This window comes from Oreochromis niloticus, linkage group LG16 (genome assembly GCF_001858045.2).
Source record: "Oreochromis niloticus isolate F11D_XX linkage group LG16, O_niloticus_UMD_NMBU, whole genome shotgun sequence".
NCBI lineage: Eukaryota > Metazoa > Chordata > Actinopteri > Cichliformes > Cichlidae > Oreochromis > Oreochromis niloticus.
In genome coordinates this window covers 13697297-13718889 of record NC_031987.2, presented here as the reverse complement: position 1 = coordinate 13718889, position 21593 = coordinate 13697297, and the positions used below count along the sequence as shown (strand labels likewise).

At 42.3% G+C, this 21593-nt stretch overlaps 1 protein-coding gene across 1 annotated transcript; it reads left to right on the top strand.

Moving 5' to 3' along the window:
- Nucleotides 1-4924: 4924 nt before the first annotated feature.
- LOC102079651 (matrix-remodeling-associated protein 5) lies at nucleotides 4925-21237 on the top strand. Its single transcript, XM_005451897.3, has 12 exons — nucleotides 4925-5324; nucleotides 5839-6058; nucleotides 6238-6367; nucleotides 7652-7893; nucleotides 8109-8260; nucleotides 8933-12504; nucleotides 13588-13729; nucleotides 14377-14512; nucleotides 14827-16020; nucleotides 16111-16318; nucleotides 17055-17276; nucleotides 17413-21237. The coding sequence occupies exons 2-12, from the start codon at nucleotides 5865-5867 to the stop codon at nucleotides 19549-19551; spliced, it is 8331 nt and encodes a 2776-aa protein (XP_005451954.1). The 5' UTR covers nucleotides 4925-5324; nucleotides 5839-5864; the 3' UTR covers nucleotides 19552-21237.
- Nucleotides 21238-21593: the final 356 nt, after the last annotated feature.

Below are 21593 nucleotides of genomic sequence, written 5' to 3'. Positions count from 1 at the left end.
CAAATGACATGTTAGCTTTTTGTTTTACTCTAACCACATCTGGATCTGGTAGATCCAGCTGCCTTCCCCTCAGCTCCCTTAATTTCTGCTTTTTCAGTGATGACTTTCGTCTCCCTAAATATATACAAAATAATGATGACCCTGTGTCTGCTGCAACATATTGATATCTGTTATGTTAATATGTCTTTAATAATATATATAATTAAAAAATATCCTTTTTTATCCTTTTGCTTAGTAATAGTTTCAGACTATCACCAGTTTGTAACACACTGAGTTTAATTTGTTTGCTAATAATAAAAAAACACCCAACAGATTAGAAGCAAAACTCACAATAGGTCACAAAAAAGTTATAATATACATACAAATGAATATAATTGACTGATTTAATGATCCCCTACTTAAGTCCATACAACAGCTAGCTGAGTGGAGCCTTTCTATAACTGCCCACTGGGCAGCTAAGCTCCTCCTCTCATTTGGCCAGACAGGCCTTGACCCCATAGAGTGCTGGAGCCTCAAATTAATAACAGACCACAGAGTCCTGGTCCCAGCGCCACATCTTTACTAGAGCAGGACACCTTTAAAGTCAGACTACAGGAAGCTTAGCTGTCATTCAAACCACAGATCTCAAACGTTTACAAGAGAGTTGGCCATAGTTAAATTATGGTTTACTGTGGTGAATGTATTCACTCACTGGTCACTTTATTAAATACACCTTGCAAGTACAGGGTTAGACTCCCTCTTCCTTCAGAAATGCCGTAATTCTTTGTGGTGCAGATTTAACAAGGTGCTGGAAACACTCCTCAGAGAGTTTGGTTCATGTTGGTGTGGGCCAAAATCGTTTTGTTGTTCTGGTCAGCAGGGTAGGCTGTGGCTCAGCTGATACGAAGGGTCCAAAAGTGTCCCAGGAAAATATCCCTCACACCATTACAGTGCCAGCAGCCTGAACCATTGATATAAGGCAGGATTTATGGATGCTTTAAATTTATGCCAAATTCTCACTGTTGTATTGTTGTATTCCTGTCAACTCAAAGCAGTCTGAGCAGTCTCCTTTGACCTCTTGCATTAACAAGGTGTTTTCATCCAGAAAACTGCTGCTCCCTTGATATTTTCTCCCTTTCAGCTTCAGGGTAAAGATGATTGTTCTGGAAAATCCCAGTAGATCAGCAGCTTCTGAAATACTCTGGTATCAGCAACCATGCCACGTTCAAAGTCAATTAAAACACCAATCTTTCTCATTCTGATGCTTGCTCTGAAATGAAGTTAGCGGAACAGGTGTACCTAATAAAGTGACTGGTGGATTACATTTATCAGATAGATAGATTCATTACATTCATATACATGCCAGCTTTTCTGACACAGGGGAACTCAGAGAACATGTACAGCAATTAAAGAACCAAAATGCTGGAAAAAAAGAAAGTTGAATAATGAAAAACTAGAAGTGAGAGTTAATGAAATGCACAGATTTTTCTCTGCCAGGACTTTCAAAAAGTTTTTCTTTTCACACATGAAAGCCAGCTGAAAAAGAATACATAATGTACATGATTTGAAATTATGTATCAGCAAACTTCTCTCCTCCTGGAGCTGTATACTTTCTGAATTCACGAGTCAGCGCTCCAGTAGTTGACCTAGATAACACCAAACCCAGGAGATAACAAAGATAGACAGCACTGATGACCAATGTACTTTCTTAAAAAATCTCACCAAGAGAGACAAACAGAGCCAGAATACAGAAGGTTTCTTCAAAAAGCTTTAAGATACCTTTAAAATAGAATTTTATTTAAATTCATTTACATTTTATTTGCAAGTTTACCAATAATCCAAATAGTCAGTTTAAAAGTTTTCAAATCTTTGGAAGTCATTATAGCTTACATAAAGTCTGCATATAGTTTGCACACCTGGGTGTCACATTTTGCTGGGCAACTCCTGTCAAGCTCTGTAAGACTGGATGTGCTGCAGATGGCCATTGCACTGCAATACTGTCATGGCCGATTACTTTGGTTCACTGTTGTGCCGAAAGGTGAAACATCACTCCAATCTCAGGTCATGTCCATCCTGGAACAGAACGTCTTCAAAGATAATGCATTCCCTGCACCCATCGCACAGGTTCTGCTCTGTAGTCTGCAGGCTTCGAACTGTATTACATTTAAGCATTCCTATAAGCATCGCTATGGCATGAAGCTGCCACCATCGTGCTTTACTTTACATTTACTGGGATTTGCCAGACATAGTGTTTGGAGTTTTGTCCAGATAGTTCAGATTTTAACTCATCACATTAAATTATTTTTTCCTCTCATGTTCTCAGAGTCTTTTGAATGCAGTTTGACAAACTCCCAGCAGCCCACGGTCTCTTCTACGGAACCAATTTGGTTGGAAAAATTGCCTTTTTTAGTAAATGAAAATTACACTTGTAAGAGGTTAAGCATGCAAAAAGTGAGGGGATCTAATTTTTATCTTGAAGTGACTGCAGGCTGTGGAGTGAGCAAGTAATGCATTCCTTAGTAACATGTAAATTAGATCATTTTTTTCTCAGCAATGGTTGGGTACAAATTAAAATTACATACAGTATATTCTGGTAGGGCTCCTTTACTTTGACATTTTTGGTGTTGGCAGGCAATGAAGGATTTCAGTTTCATCTCCAAGCATTTGGTGGACAGACTAGATGTGATTGCTTGGTGCAGGGACTCGGGGGCTTGAGGGAAATTGTTAGCTTAAATCTAGAGAAACACACTTCGTGGTAACTCTGTGTTATTGACAGGACGGGTGTCTTTTTTTTGGTACGACCTGGTTTTGTCTAGTGTATTACTGCAGCTTTCAATTCAGCTCAGAGAAATTTGTCATTAAATACCTCAAAACTCTTGGCTGCCAGCTTCTCGAACTAAAATATTTATCGTTGTTAGAATCAGGGGCCAGAGAGCGGTAAATATTATTTTACGTGTGCCGATAGCACACAAATAGCATCGCTGATAGCATCCTTTTCCCCCTCACTTGTTAAATACAGAAAATTAGACATTTGAGGTAAAGATGCCATGTTTTACTTTACAAAACTGAAAAAAAACAAAAACCAAGCCTATAACTGGTGATAAAAAAAATAGCTAATTGTTTATGCAGCATGTAAACCATTTACTTAATAGTGTGGGTCATTCTCCATAAGCCAAAAGCATAGTGCCTTTAACCCTCATTCTCTTTGCTCCTCTTTTTTTCTCTTGACTCCCTTCATTCATTCTCCTCCCCCAAGGAGCCTTTATATTACATTATGTCTTCATTCCTTACTTGTTTCCAGTCAGACAGACAGTGATTCATTTATTATGGTCCAATACATTCCAATAACAGTGATAAGTATTGTAATGAAGTGAGCTGGGCCTGGGCCTAATGCTTTTTGCAGCCATATTACAGCTACAGGGAATCGGTGCAGCATGTGAGAGCTGCTAAGCTCTCACAGGCCAACACTGCCTGCAGAGACAAGGGTTATAAGGTGGTGAAGACTGGATCATCTGTTGAAAAACATCAGAGGGAATTTTGCTGGTGAATGTAAAGCATCAAATCCCATCCACTGAGATGTCTGCGGATGTTCACTTGTCGGCTGTCAAGCCAGCAGGTATGAACAGTCATTCAGGATTAGAGCAACAATCCATTATTCAGGCAGCTGATGTGAAATCTTCAAAACTTTTTAGTGGTGACCTTATTTACACATCTGCTGCTGCACTTCAGTACTGCTGCCCCCTGTGGTGATTAAAAAAAACAACCTTTCAGTTCTGCTGGAAAAGTTTATTGAGAGACCTAGAAACTCAAGCGGTTTTTGTGTCCAGGGTAAATAAGGTGAATTTTTTTCTCTCTCAAAAATATCACTTTAATGACCTGAAGGAATGCAAAGAGCCTCTTCCTGGCCTACTCGCTTGTCACTCACTTACTGTGACAAATGGGGGTGGGGTTACTTAAAGGGGACAACAGCTGAGGAGCATCAGTCTATTTTTGCTGTCCCTTCATTTAAGTCTAACAGAAGGAGGTGTAATCTCCATGTGGTGCCTGAGAATTAGAAATATTTTCAGTGGAACTTGAAAATATGGAACCACATGTTACCAACAGAGGATCTCCCAATTAAGCAAGCTGAAGTTCAGCTTCTGCTTCAGTGTCCTTGAATAAGTTGTGTTACATCAGATGGATTAGAATAAGATGTAGACCCTAACCCAAATGTGTACATCAGAGACAGCCTAAGGGCAAAGGAGCCAATGAAGAGACAGAGGTCATGTCTTCTGTGTAATTTTTGGTATCATGGGTGAGTTTAATGGTTCGGTGAGGGTAATATGGTATTCTGTGGGCTCAGACTTTTTTCAGTGCCCAATATATTTGATTAATATTACATTAAATTTAGTTAAATACAGAAGTTTATTATTTTTTTCACCAGAATAATCTTCTTGCAGAGTGGAGGAGCCACTTGAGAGCTTAATGAAAATAGGTCAAATTCATATTTATTATAATATAGTAATAAGGAGGCTCAGCTGGATACCTCATAGTTTGTTTCTTTAGACTCTATCCTATTAATGAGCTTATTTTTGATGTCAGATCAAATGAGAATATTTTTTGTTCACAAATTCACACATTTCTGCAGCTTAAACTTAAAAACTGTTCAGACAGTAAGATTATATGAAATAAGTAAAAGCCAGCAGCCCTCTCGAAATTAAAATTATATAGAAAAAATGCCCTAAGTTACACTTCTTAGAGAAGTTATAAAAGCCTTTATCCGAGATAAGAGTTTGAAAATGAGTTTTGGCGTTATTTTCTGACAGCTACATGCATTTGAGAGGAGCAGCAGCCCAAAACGCAGTAACTTGTTACCTCTGGGTTTCCAGAGAAAGCCCCTCCTTGGATGGACACTTCTCCCCGAGCGTCACTCGGTGCACTTCAGTCCAGTCCCCCTTTCCAAATACACATCCACTGTCCCATACACAAACACACGCTGGCACACATTCACACAGCGCCAGACGCTTATGCAAATAGTCCGCTTACCGCTCCTGCCGCTCTACTTTTGTAGAGACGCATGAAGAACTCTGGATGTTGCTTAACGTACTTTTTTTTTTTTTTTTTTTTTTTAAAGTTTTGTGGAGTTGGAAAAAAAGTGTCATCACTTTTCAGGATTTTCTTGGCTCTCTTCTAAGGTGATAACTTTCTTGGGAATTCACTCCAAGTATCGGACCTGATGGGCGGATAAACTGCATAAATTTGCTTTTAAATTTCCGAACAGTGCAGCTGGATTAAAGTCAGCGTTTGATGGTTAAAATGAATAATTCCATTAAATGATTAACTCCCCCGGACCGAAGGATTTCAAGGTATGTTGTGAAACACGCGGTAAAATAATCTATTTATCTCCAATGCTTCTTGCTAATCAGCATGATTTACTTCACTTTTAACTTTAAGTTGAAAATCTTTCTCATCTTTGGCTCTATAGTTGGTCTGTTGGATTTAAATGTTTGACGTTTTTACGTTAATTTTGCGCTTGGGTGAGAGTAACAGAGCGAGCGAGGGAGAGGGCGGGGGTATTTCTAGCCTCCTAATGTGCTCTTTGACTTAAACTTTCATTCATATAGCGCATCAGCCACACAGCTAACTACTTAAGCACACGCATGCGCGTCTGTATGTCTTATACTTGAATATCTCACCTTTAAGACAGGTGCGGTGTTCCAGCATGGCTCTGTGGCTTAGTATAAGTAAAAGTGTGAGGAGTAGCACTGTGGTCTCTACTTAAAAAATCGGAAAGAGGTTATTTTGACAGAAGTTGTTGGAGTGATTTTGGTGCTCTTTGCTTCTCTCCATTATTCCTGACTTCCTTTTCCTCTTTTGCAGTGATAGTGTACTGTCTCCTCTAGTAAATGAAGATGAATCGGGGAGTGAATGTGCTTGCGGCTTTACTGGCTCTCCTGATGCTGGCACTTGTTGTGCCCACGAGCCAGTCCTGCCCCAGGTCCTGTAATTGCTACCAGGCCAATGAAGTCCACTGCACCTTCCGCTCGCTGCTGGCTATACCTCCCGGTCTGCCTGCACACACAAGACGCATAAACTTAGGGTATGGGAACACACATGCATTCAAAAAACAAAGTATGCTGCTCACACATATGCAACGTATCAGAGATAACAAGCTAAAGCTTTTTGTTTGGGTGTTTTCTTCTTCTTCTTCATTTTTTTAATCAGTCAACACAGGAATATTTTTTTTAAGTATACAGATGGTGTTTTGTTCTCTGGCAGGTTTAACAGCATCAGGAACCTCCATGACAGGTCTTTGGCTGGGTTAAGGAGGGTGGAGCTTCTGATGCTTCACAGCAATGACCTCCATCATCTTCCAGATGCAGCGTTCAAAGACATGAAATCACTACAGGTAAACAGGAAGAGGAGAAAGACAATACCTCTGACCTTTCTCACAGGGGTTAGTGAATCTAATTAAACAGAGAGTGGGCGGTTTTATATATAAAACGGCAAATTACAACAAACAGTTGCCTCAAGACCCCAGTGGGTAGGAGAGACAGCATTTTGTGACAGTGGATATAAAAAGTTAATATACAGTAGACCAGTAATATCCGCAATAGTTGTAATTAACACTCTTAATAACAATCTAACTATGAGAGATGAACATTAAAACCGCTTGTCAGAGAAGGTTTCTGTTACTGATAACGTCAGTAATATATGATTATCAAGATAAATAGTATTTGTCAAAAAGGTTTGGTGTAATTTAGAAACGATGCTACACTGATAAATGTGCCCAAATCCTGCAGTCATACTGTTAATACCAAACTGATTCATTAGCTAAAGCTCTGATCTGCGAAACTAATCTAAAATTAATCAATCAAAGCGAACAGTCATCATTTCGTAGGTTCAAAACGTCAGCATTTTTTTCCTAATTTCTTTATAAGTGATGCATAATTTAGCGATCATCATTCTTTTCACTGCTTGGTGACAGGAAACACACTGGACATTTTAGAAGCAACCTGAGGGCAGAGTTAGCAGTCCGTGGGGAAGTGATATTACTCAACTAGCAATTGTTCCCTTCATCTCCCAGGCAGATGCTGATATATTTGCCATTCTGTGGTAATAGGATCCATATTTTCATGTGCTGACGTCTTCACATGCTTGATCCGTCAGCAGCTGGAACTCTTCCAGCTCAGTAGCCTCCCCGGAGGGCAGATTTAACGTAAGCCTCACAGAAACAAAATTCCACAACCTGATTTTCATGGTGTGCCTTCTTAAATTTCTGGTGGGATCTTCACACATGGCTGGAATAGCAATAGATTTCTTACAGTTTCCTTTTGGGGAAAGTGCTAAATTTTACATTCGGATAATGAGAACCCCCCCAGTTCTAGGATACCCGTTTAGTTTGACCAGATGCACAGCATGAATATGTCATCTGGCTATCAGCTGTAGTTTTTGTAAATTTTTTAACTATTTGCTAGAAATCTTTGCTTGTATTTTAAAAAATTTACTCAGGATCAGTTGTTTCTACTTACAAAGTATTTTAAGACAGCTCTTTATTCTCATGTTATAGACTCATGTTGCCAGCATGTGGTGTCCAGTGACCGACTTTTCTTTTCCTTTTAAATCAGCCTTAGATGTCTGTCCTTCTAATCCTCCATTCCTTCTGCTCATTTCATTTCCTTTATTCCCACAGATACTAAAGCTAAGCTATAACAAGCTGAGAGAGATCTCTTCATCGCTGACCTTCTCTGGCCTGACCTCACTGCTCCGCCTGTATTTGGATCACAACCTCCTCCAGCACATCCACCCCCGGGCCCTGCTCCAGCTGCCTAGCCTCCGGCTGCTTCGTCTACAAGGAAACAGGCTGCATCAGCTGCACCCTCACACTCTATGCACATTGTCCCTACTGAATACATATTACTTTTCCACACTCAGGTGAGCTTGTACACCTCAAACATTCAATGTAATAATCAGTGCGAGGGAAATCTGGTTTTAAAAGTATAACCAGATTTAGTTCAGCTGGTAGTCCTGAGAGTGAGGGCAACACAGTAATTGTTAACTTAAATTCAGTCCAAGCAGACATCTGCTTTGATTCAGACTCTGCTTTCCCTCTGTTTTCATATCAGTTTTTTCTTCTTCCCTTTCTTTAGACACCTGGACCTCTCCAACAACAGTCTAACCACCCTGCCCAAAGAAGCTTTAGTAACAGCACCTCTGCTGGAAACTCTTATGCTGCAGGCTAATCCGTGGAGCTGTGATTGCAGGATGAACTGGTTTCTTTCTTGGACTCTGGCTCACCCAGGTGACTGCCATTCCTGAAAAATCATTTGTTTACGCTTATTGTTTTGTCTCTAACGTGTTCAGGAGAAGAAATAGATAAGGTGAGAAGGAACATTGGGAACGGACTGTGAAACAGAAGATTGTTTTGTTGATATTTCCACTTTATAAGCCGAGACCGAGAGCTGCATGCCAAAACCATTCATTTTAATGCATCTGGTTTTGTTATCTGAGAACCTTTGACCACTACCGCCCTCCACCTGCTTTTTGTCACAAATTATTCATTGTTTCTCCCCATTATCTTCCAGTGTGTCTTGTGGCTGTTATTGAGATGTGAGAGAAAGCTGGGCCGTGAAATGTGTCTCATTGATATGCCAGACTTAACTTGCCATGACTAATCCATGATGACAGCACTGATGTGTGTCCGCTGAAATATAGGCTAATGATTCCTGTGTAGTAATGAAGTGATGCATATTTCTGATTTATGTGTAAATTAAGTAACCATACCTAATTAGTAAGAGATATAAAGTGTAATGAATGCTTAAAATATGCTGCCATGACTAATAAATGACGATGCGCAGTTATATGTTGAAAGAGCTAAAATGTGCTCTTGTGTATTTGCATAGCTGCTATGACATTAGATATGTTAAGGCTGTCTTTTCTGATATAATTTTCTCTGTTTCCCTCTTTCAATTAGGCTTGATGAAATGTCCTGGTGGCCCACAGTGTCCATTATGTACATCCCCCAATTCACTTCAAGGGCAGGGCTTGCTTGAACAGACTGCTTTAACGTGCAATTCACCAGTGATCCCGTCCCCAGGAAAAGAGGCACCTTTAGAGACAGAACCCAGTGAAATCAAATCAAGTGAGACCTTCAGAGAGCCCTTAGGCAGTGCCTCACTGGGTTTGTCTGACCAGCAAGGGTACAGTGTTGATCTGAGTTGCAACATCACTCAATCATCCGACTCCCAAGATATTGCTCCTCCTCCAGATCTCTCTGTGTCCTCATCTTCTCCTCTTCCTCTCGCTCTATCGCTCTCTCTGGAGTGCCCCGTGGAGAGACAGAGCTATGAGAAACTTTGGAGGATTCTGGCTTACTACAGCGAGACTGCAGTTCGCCTCGAGAGGGAGATCATGCTGAGTAAATCCCCAGCGTTGGCCTACCGCTATAGGCAGGCAGCAGAGACAGATGGATATTATCACACTGGAGTCAAAGCGTCTGTTAAAGCCCGGCCTCAGTGGTTAATGCAGCCAGCTATTAGCATTCAGCTAAACAGAGCGCAGTCCAATGGACATAAGGTTCAGCTTATATACTCAACAAGAGTTTCTGCTCATCTTGACCCTACCTCTCACCTCTCATCATCCTCTGCTGCTTCTCACCCTTGGGTGCTGATTTCAACTAATCATACTACCACAGCACTGGCAGCAGTAGCAGGCAGTAAAGTACAGCTGCCCTGCCCAATTCTCACTTCTGGCAACCCCAAAGCACAGTGGATTCTCCCAGATGGATCTGAACTCCTCTCCCCCTCTAGCACCCTAGATGGCAGGCTCCGGGCTTCAGGCTTTGTTTTACTGCTACAAAATGTACAACTGTCAGATGCTGGGATTTACTACTGCGTTGCCAGGGCTGGAAGGGACGTAGATGTTCTTCCTCTGCGTCTGGCAGTGGAGGAGTCCTCTGTTCCGCATTTAGGAGAGCAAGTGGGGCCTCCTGTCACAGGAACAGTTGGAGAACCTGTCAGTTTGCCTTGCAGGATGTCTGGTTCACCAGAGCCTTATTTAAGCTGGATTTTGCCAAATGGAAAGGTGGTACGCCGAGGAACTGCTGTGCCAGGTGGACTCACCATAGAAACAAATGGGAGTCTCTATCTGCCTAACCCCTCCCTGAGGGATGGTGGTCATTACCGCTGCACTGCAGTCAACCACTATGGTAGAGATGGTCTGTCAGTGCAGCTGATATTAAATTCACAGCATATCCCTGCACTTAGGACTTCATTTCCCAGAGGACCACAGTCTGCTGCTGGCCGGTCAACCAGGATAAGAGCTCCTTTATTACGTGACATGAATGAAGGATCAGGGGACGGAGAGGAAGTGGAAGAGGCGACTGTTGGAAATAGAAAACGCCCAGTGTCGTATCAGGGAACCCCGAACAGACGCTATCCGATTGGAAACCCACGAAGACGTGGGCCTGTAAGAGAAGGCTCCCGGAGACGAGGCGGTGCAGCTATTTCATCCACAGACCAGAGAAGAAACCTCTTTGAGAACAAACGTAGAGTTAGCACAAGCAAAAAAAAGATAGACCCGCAGAAATGGGCTGACCTTTTGGCTAAGATACGTCAAAAGACTGCTCTCGCTAATCGCAGCCAACTTATCACAACAGAAAAGCCCACAGCTGCACCGGTCCAAGAAGCTGAAGACAGAGTCACAATAGAACACGAGGAAGATGATGATACAGATAGAGGTAGAGGTCAGGGAGCAGGACTGGAAGCAGAAACTGAAGGATCGTCTGTTGATGATATAGTTCTTCAGGAGGAAGAGTTACAGCCCATTCAACCTGTTAACACAGGAAGCCAGACAAAAACAGAGATAAAAACAGAGACTGAAACAGACTCTGAGGCAGAACAAGGTACAGAGAGGTCAACAGAAAAACAGATAGAGAATGAGACAGACACACTCAGGCAGGCAGAGATACCGGCTTCACAAACACAGACAGCAGCAAACCCAGTGACACGGAAAGAACCGGTCACATCTTATCCAATGTCAGGAACAAATGAAATTGTCCCAGAACCAGTTGAAGGAGATGAGCGAGAAGTGAACCCCAATCCATCAAGAGCGAGACCACAGAATCCCCGACAGCGGTTCTTCCCTAATTTGGTGCCAAACGCCCGCCCCCAAAGACCTCGGAACTCACACAGGAAGATTGGACAGCGGAGACGAATCATCAGCAGGCCCAGGGTGCAACTTTTGACCCCAAACCAACGTCCCCTGGAACCCACAAACCCAATAACCCCTGCTGTGACACCTGACACCACCACAAATCAAATCAATATGTTGTTGCTGGTCTCAACAGCCACATCTGCGGGAATTTTGTCGACACAGAGAGACCATATTAAGACTGCTCCAAATGATGTCGCTCTGAATCTTTTTGACTCTTCTTCATCATCTTCCTCCCCCTCACAGACTCCCTCCCCCTCGTATACAAACAGATACACACCTACAGCTATAATGACTCACTCAGGCAAGAGACCAGACAGGGAAGAAATACCAGACAGTGAAGAGTCCACTCTTTTCAGCACACCAGCACCCACTCATTCTAATTTTGTCATTTCAGAAACACATGTGGCAGGCACACATACCTTAGCACACAGTATACACAAACACACAGAAACACAAACAGCCTTAGGCAAGCATATTGACACACCCCCAAACAAACACAGCGAAAAGCTGGGGAAGAATTTTGTGAGCGTACTATATGAGTCTTCCTCTCCAGCAACTCACTCCTCCCTTGTTTCCTCAGTTTCCAATGCAGCTACTGCAAAAACCATAACAAATCCTACAACTGCCCCTAAAAAGGTTTATTCTAATGCAAATGCCGGCAGCTCTAAAAGTACATCTTCTGCTATGACTAATGAGTACAAGCTTCCCACAACAACTGCAATTAATCCTAGGACTACAAGTTCCACCATATTTGCTAGGACTATTATTCCAACATCTAGCACTACCAGACATACTCCAAGTGCTTCTACCTCTGCTACACCTATTCCTACATCTACTACTCCCACTACTATTTCTGTAGCTGAAATCTTTACCACTACAATAAACCCTAATAATAATGTTTTTATTTCAACTACTACTGATACTAGCACTACTACTAGTAGTTCTTCAAACTCATTCATTGTTACACCCCGAATGCTTAACCCTCCATCTACTGCTACTGCTTCTACTACATCTGAAACTACTAAAACTACCACTACTACTACTACCACTACTCCAACAATTGCAGTTTCAGCCAAAATTCCCTCAATTTCCAGGGCAGCTACGCCTAGCACACTTTCCAGTACCGCTGCAATAATGACATCAGCAAATACCAAAACATCATCCCGGGAGAGGCCAAGCATCGACCTAGCTGACCCCAGAGAGAGCCTTGCCTCTGGTGCTCCAAACCAGAGTCGGCCCCCCACTGACTGGAAAAACGCCAGCGCTAATTCAATTCCAGATTCACACAGCAGCAGGACTAACTGGTCCCCTTCATTCCCTGTGGCTCCTGGGGTGAGTCCAAATGAATTCAAATAACATTTCTATTTTATAGGTAGTGCTACCCAAAATGGGTTTTAAAGCAAGCACATGCACACACACACACACACACACACAGTACAAAGAGAATAACAGCCAAACTAGGACCACCATTTGTTCTTTTCTAGTGTTAATTCAATTGCAAATTAATGTTTCCCCATTTTTACTTGCTTTTAGTCATTTAGTAATTTATGCAGTGGGTAATTTCTTTAAGTGCACTTTTAAATGTAATTTGCAGTTTATATACACACAACTCACATTAACATTTCTTTACCAAGTGAGTGCCTCTGATGCTCCAAACCAGAGTTGGCTGACCCAGAAAAAAACAACACACACACACACACACTACACCCAACTGTGCAAGCCCTTGGGGCAAAATCTAGCAGAAAGTGCACACTAGATCTCCAAACAGTCTAATCTGTATCCACATGACCTGCAATTAAAATTAAAGTATGTTTATGACAATTCTCCAATTTCATGGATTCTCCAGAGCTCTGTCAGAGATCTAAAGAAAAAAACAAAATAAAAAACACGTGTTCTACAATCAATAGCATTATGTGTTGTTATGCATTATGTGAGTCTAATCCCATGGGATTCAAAGTAATCAATTGTTAATTAATTTACAGGCCTTGTTGGCAAGCCTCAGTAGATTAAACATCTGGGTCCACCAACTAAAACTCTAAATCTGAGATCACTGTGAAGCTATATTGTATATCTTATTCCACAATATCGCTTAAATTTTTCTCACTATTTAATGAAAAAAAAGAGCAAAAAGAAACATTTTACAAACTGGCAGTTTTTAATTAGCCCCTGTGAATCAGACTTTTCATGCTGATTCATAACTTCACAAATGTGTTTTAATTTGCCTGCTTGCTGAAGGTTGTTGGAAGTCCTCCAGTCACTGGCTATTTAGTTAAGAAAATGAAACTCAAAGGCCAACATAATTCTGAAACTTTACAAGTTTAAAATGTTTCATTAGTGAATCCCAGATATCTTTAAAAGTTTGAATATTTTAAAGGAGTCAAATTCATTATCTAATGATTTAATGTGCTCTTGTAGGCTCCAGTCGTGAGATCCAGACCAAGGATTGCAGACCCACACGTCAGGACAGTGTCATTCCCAGCAGAGAGCACTGCCAGGCTGACTTGTGAAGCTAAAGGAGAACCAAAACCCACCATCACGTGGATTAAAGTCGCCACAGGTGTGCACACTGCAGCATGCATTTATTCTAACATACCTTAAACAAAACACCCTGAGCTATGTCACTGTGTAATCCAGTTTACCGCCACTTTAAATCTGGCTCATAGACTGATGCATAAACTCAAATCATGGAACGGGCTTCATGTTTATTCTTTTAATTTTGCTGGAAAATGCAGCAGTGCTTATTTAGCATTCACCAGTTTATTGCATATGTGCATGTCTGTATGGTATTGTCTAAAATCTATTGACTTTGCATTTAAAGCAGAGTAATTAAAGGTTTACACTCTGAAGTCACTAATGCTAAAGGAAATAAGCCTCAGCTTTAATATGTGCTATGAATGAATACAAACACATTTTACTGTGATGAAAAAAACCCCATTAACAACCAGCATTATACACTGGCATGGACACAATAGGCTTTTCTCTAGCTTGCCATGTGGGAAAGACATCGCAAGCAAGTAATGGAACATTTTGTGCACTGCATCACTGACTTTACTTCATGCTGTGCCATTTGGTGTGCCCCCATTCCTCCTTTCCTCTCTGTCTCTTTCTCACCCTCTTAACTTTTTTTCCTCACTCTCTTTACTCGTTGCTGCTCTTTCTGTGTGTCTGTCTGTCTTACTCTCTTGCTGTCTGTCTTTCACTCAGGAGCGGTGATGTCAGTCCACTCCAGAGCTCAGCGTTTTGAGGTCCTGTCAAATGGCACCCTTGTTATCCAGAATGTTCAGCTGCAGGACAGGGGCACATACATATGCAGTGCACAAAGCACGCTGGGTCGTGATAGGTGAGGTTACTGATATATGTTATGCGTACAGTATGATTGTGTAATGACAACAGGGCACAGTATTTTAATATTAATGACATCAGCCTACAGTAATGTACAATTAAATTACTCAGCATAATGTATATTGTAGTGCAGTTATGCTTGTTGAGTCTGTTGTTATAACAGCAAACAGTGACATACGCAGTAATGCAAACCTGTATATATAAAGTATGATTTGGTGTCTCTTATGTGATTTCTGATAGAGTCATACATTGTGTGTTTGCCTTTGCATATTTCATAAATTGAGGGTTTTTTGCCCGTCTTCTTCATGGCAGGTTGCTAACGACCCTGGAAGTTTGGACTCGCCCCCCTCGTATGCAGCTGGCTAGTTACAGAGAAGCCACCATTCATCAGGGCGGAGAAGTGCACTTGGAGTGCCAAGCGGATGGTGTTCCCGCCCCTCTGCTCTCGTGGGTTCTGCCAGATCGTTCTGTCATGACATCCGCTGGCCCCTCCACCAGTCGAATCAGCGTGGACACGAATGGAACTCTTCATATCTCAGTAACTTTACCCAGTGACCGAGGAGTGTATCGCTGCGTGGCCTCCAACTCAGCGGGTGCCGCCAGCACCTCTGTGCGTGTACACGTGTCCTCATTACCCCCGGTGATACAGCAACCCAGAGAGGAACACCTGCTCTTGTCTCCAGGGAGGCCAGTTTATGCTCACTGCTCAGCCCGAGGTGCCCCTCCACCAACTCTCCGCTGGCGAATCCCAGATGGGACCCTTGTTCGCCCATCCCAGTTTCTCCATGGCAACCTCTTTGTCTTGACCAATGGGACACTGCATATTCGAAAAGTCGGGCCAAAGGATTCTGGGAGTTATGAGTGCACAGCAAGTAATGCTATGGGGACCGATAAGAGAACAGTGAAGTTAAAAATTGAAGGGGGAGCAGAAGGAGAAAGAAGACAGGGAGAAGTAAGACATGAAGGAGAAAAAGCTGTTGCTACTGAAAGGCCACCTTCTTCATCTTCACTCATTAATGACACAGGTCTGAGTATCTCTAACCAGCCCTCAAATCCATTTAGCTCCCCTAAATATCCCTCGGAAAAATCCAAGACATCGCTCACCTCAAGCTCTTCTCACTCCTCATCTAACCCTTACCGGTCCTCTAACTCATCACCTAAATTTAATAAAACAGTCACTGCCTCCCACACACACTTTACCAGTGTCAAAAAAACAAATTCTTCTTCTCTTTCCCCACCTACCACGGGGTCAAGAAATAAGAATAAAGTCTCACCCAGTATAACCAACACAAGAGTTGCTTCCCCTACAGACAGGAGAGCCTCTACTGTTTTGAATCCCTTGCTCCTCTCCCCTTTTAGCAAAGCCCGTATTATTTCTACATCACCATCTAGTTCTACTGTCCTACAAGGGGGGATTTTACAGCTTCACTGCTCCGTAACTGGCAACCCAACCCCTATCATTATCTGGAGGACCCCCAGCAGGAAGCTAGTGGACCAGCACTTCAGGTACTGGGAATGCCCACGTTTGTATCACTACATATCTTGTTGATTTTAATAGCACTTTATCTAATTGAATTATCTACGTTTGAATGAAAGTTTTGACCGGCGTCTGAAGGTGCATCCTAACGGCACCTTGTCAGTCCAGGCTGTAACGGAGAAGGACGCTGGAGACTACCTGTGCATTGCACGGAACAAGGTCGCAGATGATTATCGCCTCCTGCATGTTACTGTAGCTGCCAAACCCGCTACGATTGAACCAAAACAACTGCTCACTCAGATGGTGTCAGTCGGGAAACCACTGAAGGTGAGCAGAAAAACAGAAATGTAATTAAATTGCAATTCTCAGCCGCTTCTGATGCAAAGTTTGTTGGATAAATGCACACAAGCAATTAATATTTTATTTCCAGTCTGTGTTTCTCACTCAATTTTATTTGAATCTGGGTTGTTATTAAATTATAGTGTTTGCACTGCATAATTCCCATGAAATAATGAAATTCATTCATTCATTTTATGCTGCATTGTTTAAAATATCTGGTAAGAAATGTCTAAATCTGAACTGTCCCTCTCTTATATATGTTTACTGTTGAATTTTAGTGCTTAGAGTTATTTCTTGCCAGGGTTGGTATATTGAGTCCTAAAGTTCAGGTTTTAAGCTGGGATCTAAAAATGTTTTATATTATTTGGGTCAAAAAAGAAAGAAAAACCTGCCGACTTGTAAATGTGCAGCTGTGAATCATCAGCGGTGTTTTTCAGCAGAAAATAAAGCACCCATCAATATTTAAAGGCTTGGTGAAAAATAATGTAAAGAAAAAAAAACAAAGCAAGTGTGGAATTTTTAAAAATAATTATTTTAATTTAAAGATTTATGAGCTGTGTTTTAGTGTGAGTGTGAAATTTGCAGTGGCTTAGATGTGTTTTAGAGTGCAGCATGTAGTTGTTATTTATCATTTATAATGTTTCTTACGACTTCAGCTTTCATCCCAAACAAAAAGTCAACAACCTTTTAAATCATGCATCACTGGAACACTGATCCTCTGCAGGTGGACTGCCAGGCATCAGGGCTGCCTGACCCAGCTGTCCACTGGACCTTACCAGATGGAACCATGGTGAACAGCGTGTTGCATGGGGAAGACAGAGGAGGCCGAGAACAACGACTAACAGTGTTCAGCAATGGGACGTTACTGGTTCCAGCAGTAAGCGCTGGAGAAGGAGGAGAGTATACGTGTTATGCTGAGAATCAAGGAGGTCACGACACCATGAAGGTAAGACAAGTAATTTCTTCATCAATTTGATTAAATGTCTTTGTCATGAGCTGCATGAGTTATGAGTGCTTTCAAACTGAAGCTTTTACACAACTAAAAACACTAAACAAGTCAATCATCTGTTCACCCCTTCAAGGTCAAAGTAAAGGTTATGATGACATCTGTACCAACTTTTACTGATGACAGAAGCTACCATGTCATGAAAGTACGCCAGGGAGCAACGGCCCGAATTCCCTGCCGAGCCACAGGAAACCCTACCCCTACAGTGACGTGGTTCAACCCTGCAAACCGTGTTATCCCACGAAGTTTAGGATCTGGTTATTATTTTGAACGAGTAGTGGTGGTTTCAAATGGCACTCTGGAGGTGCGCGTAGCTCAAAAGATCGACACGGGAAACTATACGTGCCAAGCAAGCAACTCAGCTGGGGAGAGGAGCAGGGTGGTCAGGCTTGAGGTGGAGACGCCTACCTATGGATTGCGTGGCCGAGTGGAAGGAGGACGTTGGAGTAATAACAGTGGGACTGACACCAGATCAGGGGACAACATTAACAATGGGGGGATAATCCGCTATGGATTGTCTGGAATCACAGACAAGCTGCATAACAACAGCAGCAGCAATGACAACGATAATGAGAGGATAAGAAACATTGTACCAAGCAGTGGTGTTAATTTGGCAATCAGTAGCTCTAATCCTGTCCTTAAGAATGATAGTCAAAATGGATTTAACGGGCTTGTGAGTGGAATTACAACAAAACTAAGCAGTAGCGTAATCAGCGTGGGGGTGAACCGTGCAATGAATGTAAGCACTAAAGCAGATAATACTGGAATTAATATAAATAGACCTAGTATTATACACAACGGCAACAGTGTAGGTAACAGTCGCAGCACAGTTAGAGAAGGTAGTGCTGAGAGAAATCCTGCACGGAATATCAATGAAGTCATTGCAGGAAAGGCTAGTAATGACGCTAATACGAGCGGAGAAAATGGCAGGTTAAGTGGTAATTCGAGAAATGCTGGAGGCTTTAGTAGCACTGTGTCTAATAAAGCAGTTGGGACAAGCACACACAGAGGGGATGATTTTAATAGGAGCAGTAATCTAGGAAAGACCGACAGCAGAAGAAATAGTGGTGAGTTAAGTAGTAATACTGCTAAAAACTCCCCCAACACAGCACTGGGTGTAGCAACGACGGTGAAGCAGCAAGCAGTTAAAGGTCAAACAATTTTTTTGCCATGCCCTTCCCAAAATTCCCGTCAGTCGCGTCTGTTCTGGCTTCTGCCCGGGAATGGCATGTTGCCATCTCCCTACTATGGCAGTCGTCTCACTGTGCACCGAAATGGTACCTTAGAGCTGCGGGGTGTTCGAGGGAGTGATGCTGGTGTCTTGGTTTGTGTAGTGAGAAGTGAGAAAGGAGAGACGACAATGCGGGTGGAGCTGGAGGTGTCAGACCGGCAGGAGGAAGTCAGATCTCCACACAGGGAAGAAAGGGTTGGTTTAACTAAGGTGCCGCTCTCAGGAGGGTTAGTGGAATCAGAGCAGTCCTTAAGCTCAAAGCCAGCGTCACCTGTGCTTTACCCGAGAATCTCAGTTACTGAAAAGCCTCGGCAAAGTGCAGTGAGATTGCCTGCACCTCCTCACCCAGTTGGTGCCCCATCCTCAACTGGCACTGCCTCAGTGCCCACTGTGATCACCCGAACAGCCTCACTTGTGAGCATCATTAATGGAGAGACCCTTCACCTGCCTTGCCCTGCCTCTCAAACACCTGGATTTACCCGCAGCTCATTCACATGGACCATGCCCAGTGGCAAGGTGCTGTCCCAGGGTGAGAGTGGTGACTCAGGCCGTTACTTAATCCAAGAGGATGGAGCATTAACAGTGCAACAGGCCTCTGTGTTCGACCGTGGCACCTACACCTGCAGATCCACGAGTTATGACTCTTCCTCAGTTTCAGTGATCACAGTTCCTGTTATTGTCATCGCCTACCCTCCGCGCATCACAACAGGGCCCTCCCCTGTGACCTACACCCGCCCCGGCGTCGCTGTGGAACTGCCCTGCCTGACCATAGCAACGCCCCGGGCGACAGTTACCTGGGAAACACCAGACCTGATGCAGCTGAAGGTCATGGCTCAGCCTCGCATTTATGGGAACCGCTATCTTAGCCCTCAGGGTTCTTTAGTGATACAAAACCCGACAAGCATGGATACAGGATTTTACAAATGCACCGCCAAAAATGTGATAGGGGTGGACACCAAGGCAACCTACCTGCATGTTATATAACCGGATGAGACAACAATACACATACACAATGCCACGTAATAGAAGCACAGAGACTTCACTTCTTTGTACTGGTGTATAACCTGTTTGAGTGCTTACACTCTGTGTCCCTGATGCCCAAAGAAACTGCAAACCCCTGTGTGGGAGATACTGATAACTCTCAGAAAGGACACACTGCTGATATACAGTTTATGTCTCATTTATGTATTTGAGGTTTTGAATCAGGGGTTGAAAAACAGGTACAATGTTTCATGCAGGTGGTCTACACATTTGTTGTCTCACTGGCGTAAATCCTGTTTTTAATTAGTGCTCATTTCATCATTGTGGCAAAAATGCTGCATTTTTTTTTCCTGCAGAAATGGTCTTGTTTCCCCACTGTGTGCTAAAATGTAAGAAAGGGGGAATAAGAGCGAAATGAATTGTTCACCAATACAATAACACATTTTCTTTGAGTGTTTATTTGTAAAATGTAAAAACATTTTCAACCCTCGTGTGAAGATCAAAATGTGCTATATCCATTTAACACCGGCTCATTATTTAGCTTAATTACTTTACATTTCTGCTCTAACACTGAACAACAATGTACTGCACAATGTAGTATAGCAATTTCACACTATGCACTGTGGCCCTCGGCCCTTTTAGACATGACCTTACCAAGGTGCATGTTGGCAAATGGATTGGACATTAAAAAGTCTTTAAACCAGCTGACTCTCTAGTCCAAAAACGGTGCAATGTCCAGTTTGCTCCAGTTTGCATTGATAATAACACAGGTTAGTTCACTGTTAGTGAGTCACCCTCCTATGAGTGGTTGGGCTGAAACCATTGGAGCATTTCCAGTAGCGAGAGTACAGCTGATGTAAGCCGTCTTTATCTCTGTGCTACATGTGATAAACAGCAACTTTTTTGCAATTTATATGTTAAACCGCTTATCTGCCGATAACGTTCTGCCAGCGACGCCACACAGCATCGCACAACATGTCAGTTTTTCCATCACAACTGTTTCCATTCACATAGGTACAAATGTAATGTCATATAATATGATTGTGTTTCATCTGTTGAATATTTTAAAAAAGGTTCTTCTTGGGTTTAAAAATGTCATTTTAAAATGTTGTATTTTCATGTGCTAACTAGGTTGGATTTGTTGTGGTGGTCTATATGTAACAAACCAGGAAAAAGAAACTTATTTGGCACCATTATTTGCACTGAACTGCTTTCATTAAAGCGTTCACAGGCATGTTGATGGAGGGCTCCAGTGTTATGATCTACTCGAAAAAGCAGATTCTTCAGGACTTTGTACTCACCTTCTGATTCCATTACATTTTCACAGCATTAATGGAGCCGAACATACGGTACAAAACATTCATGTTTCAACAAAAGCCAGTTTTTGAAGAGTAATGTTCAGGATTATTGTGATATTAAATACTGTATAGATGTCTGTCGGTACAAGCACCTGTCTTACGCCTGTGCACAAAGCCAGGAGGTCATAGTTATATGTAGTCACTTAATCATTTTTTAAAAATATTGTCCTTAAATTATTTGCCTTGTACAAACTCTGTTGTTAGACGCTCTTAAAGGGAGAATTATTATTAAATATGAATATGTTTGAAGTCTCACTTGCCAGTGATGAATGCTTCCTAGACTTTTAACACCTTCATTTTATAAATAAAAATGGGAAAAAATGAAATGTCAGTGGTTGAGTTTTGTTCTGAAAAGCAGCATGGTGCAGACAAAGAGCGAGTGCTAGTTTTTGGAGTTAGAAGGAAAAAAGAAAACACCTCGTGGGCGGGTGGGAGCGCAGAAGGAAACTTTTCCTTGAGTGTATGATGAGAACAGAAACTCCTTATCCGTGGCTCAGCTGTCAGACCAGGAAATGGGGTCTTAACAGTAGATGAGACACATGTTGATGACATCATATTCGCCTCTCTGGGAAATGCAATAAAACTCCCAACAGCCCGCAGAGCGGCTCCGCACACCACCCTGCATGAGCTCACACCTGGTGTTTACACTGGGAGTCCAGTAAATAGGCGATGAATACTTTTGATTAA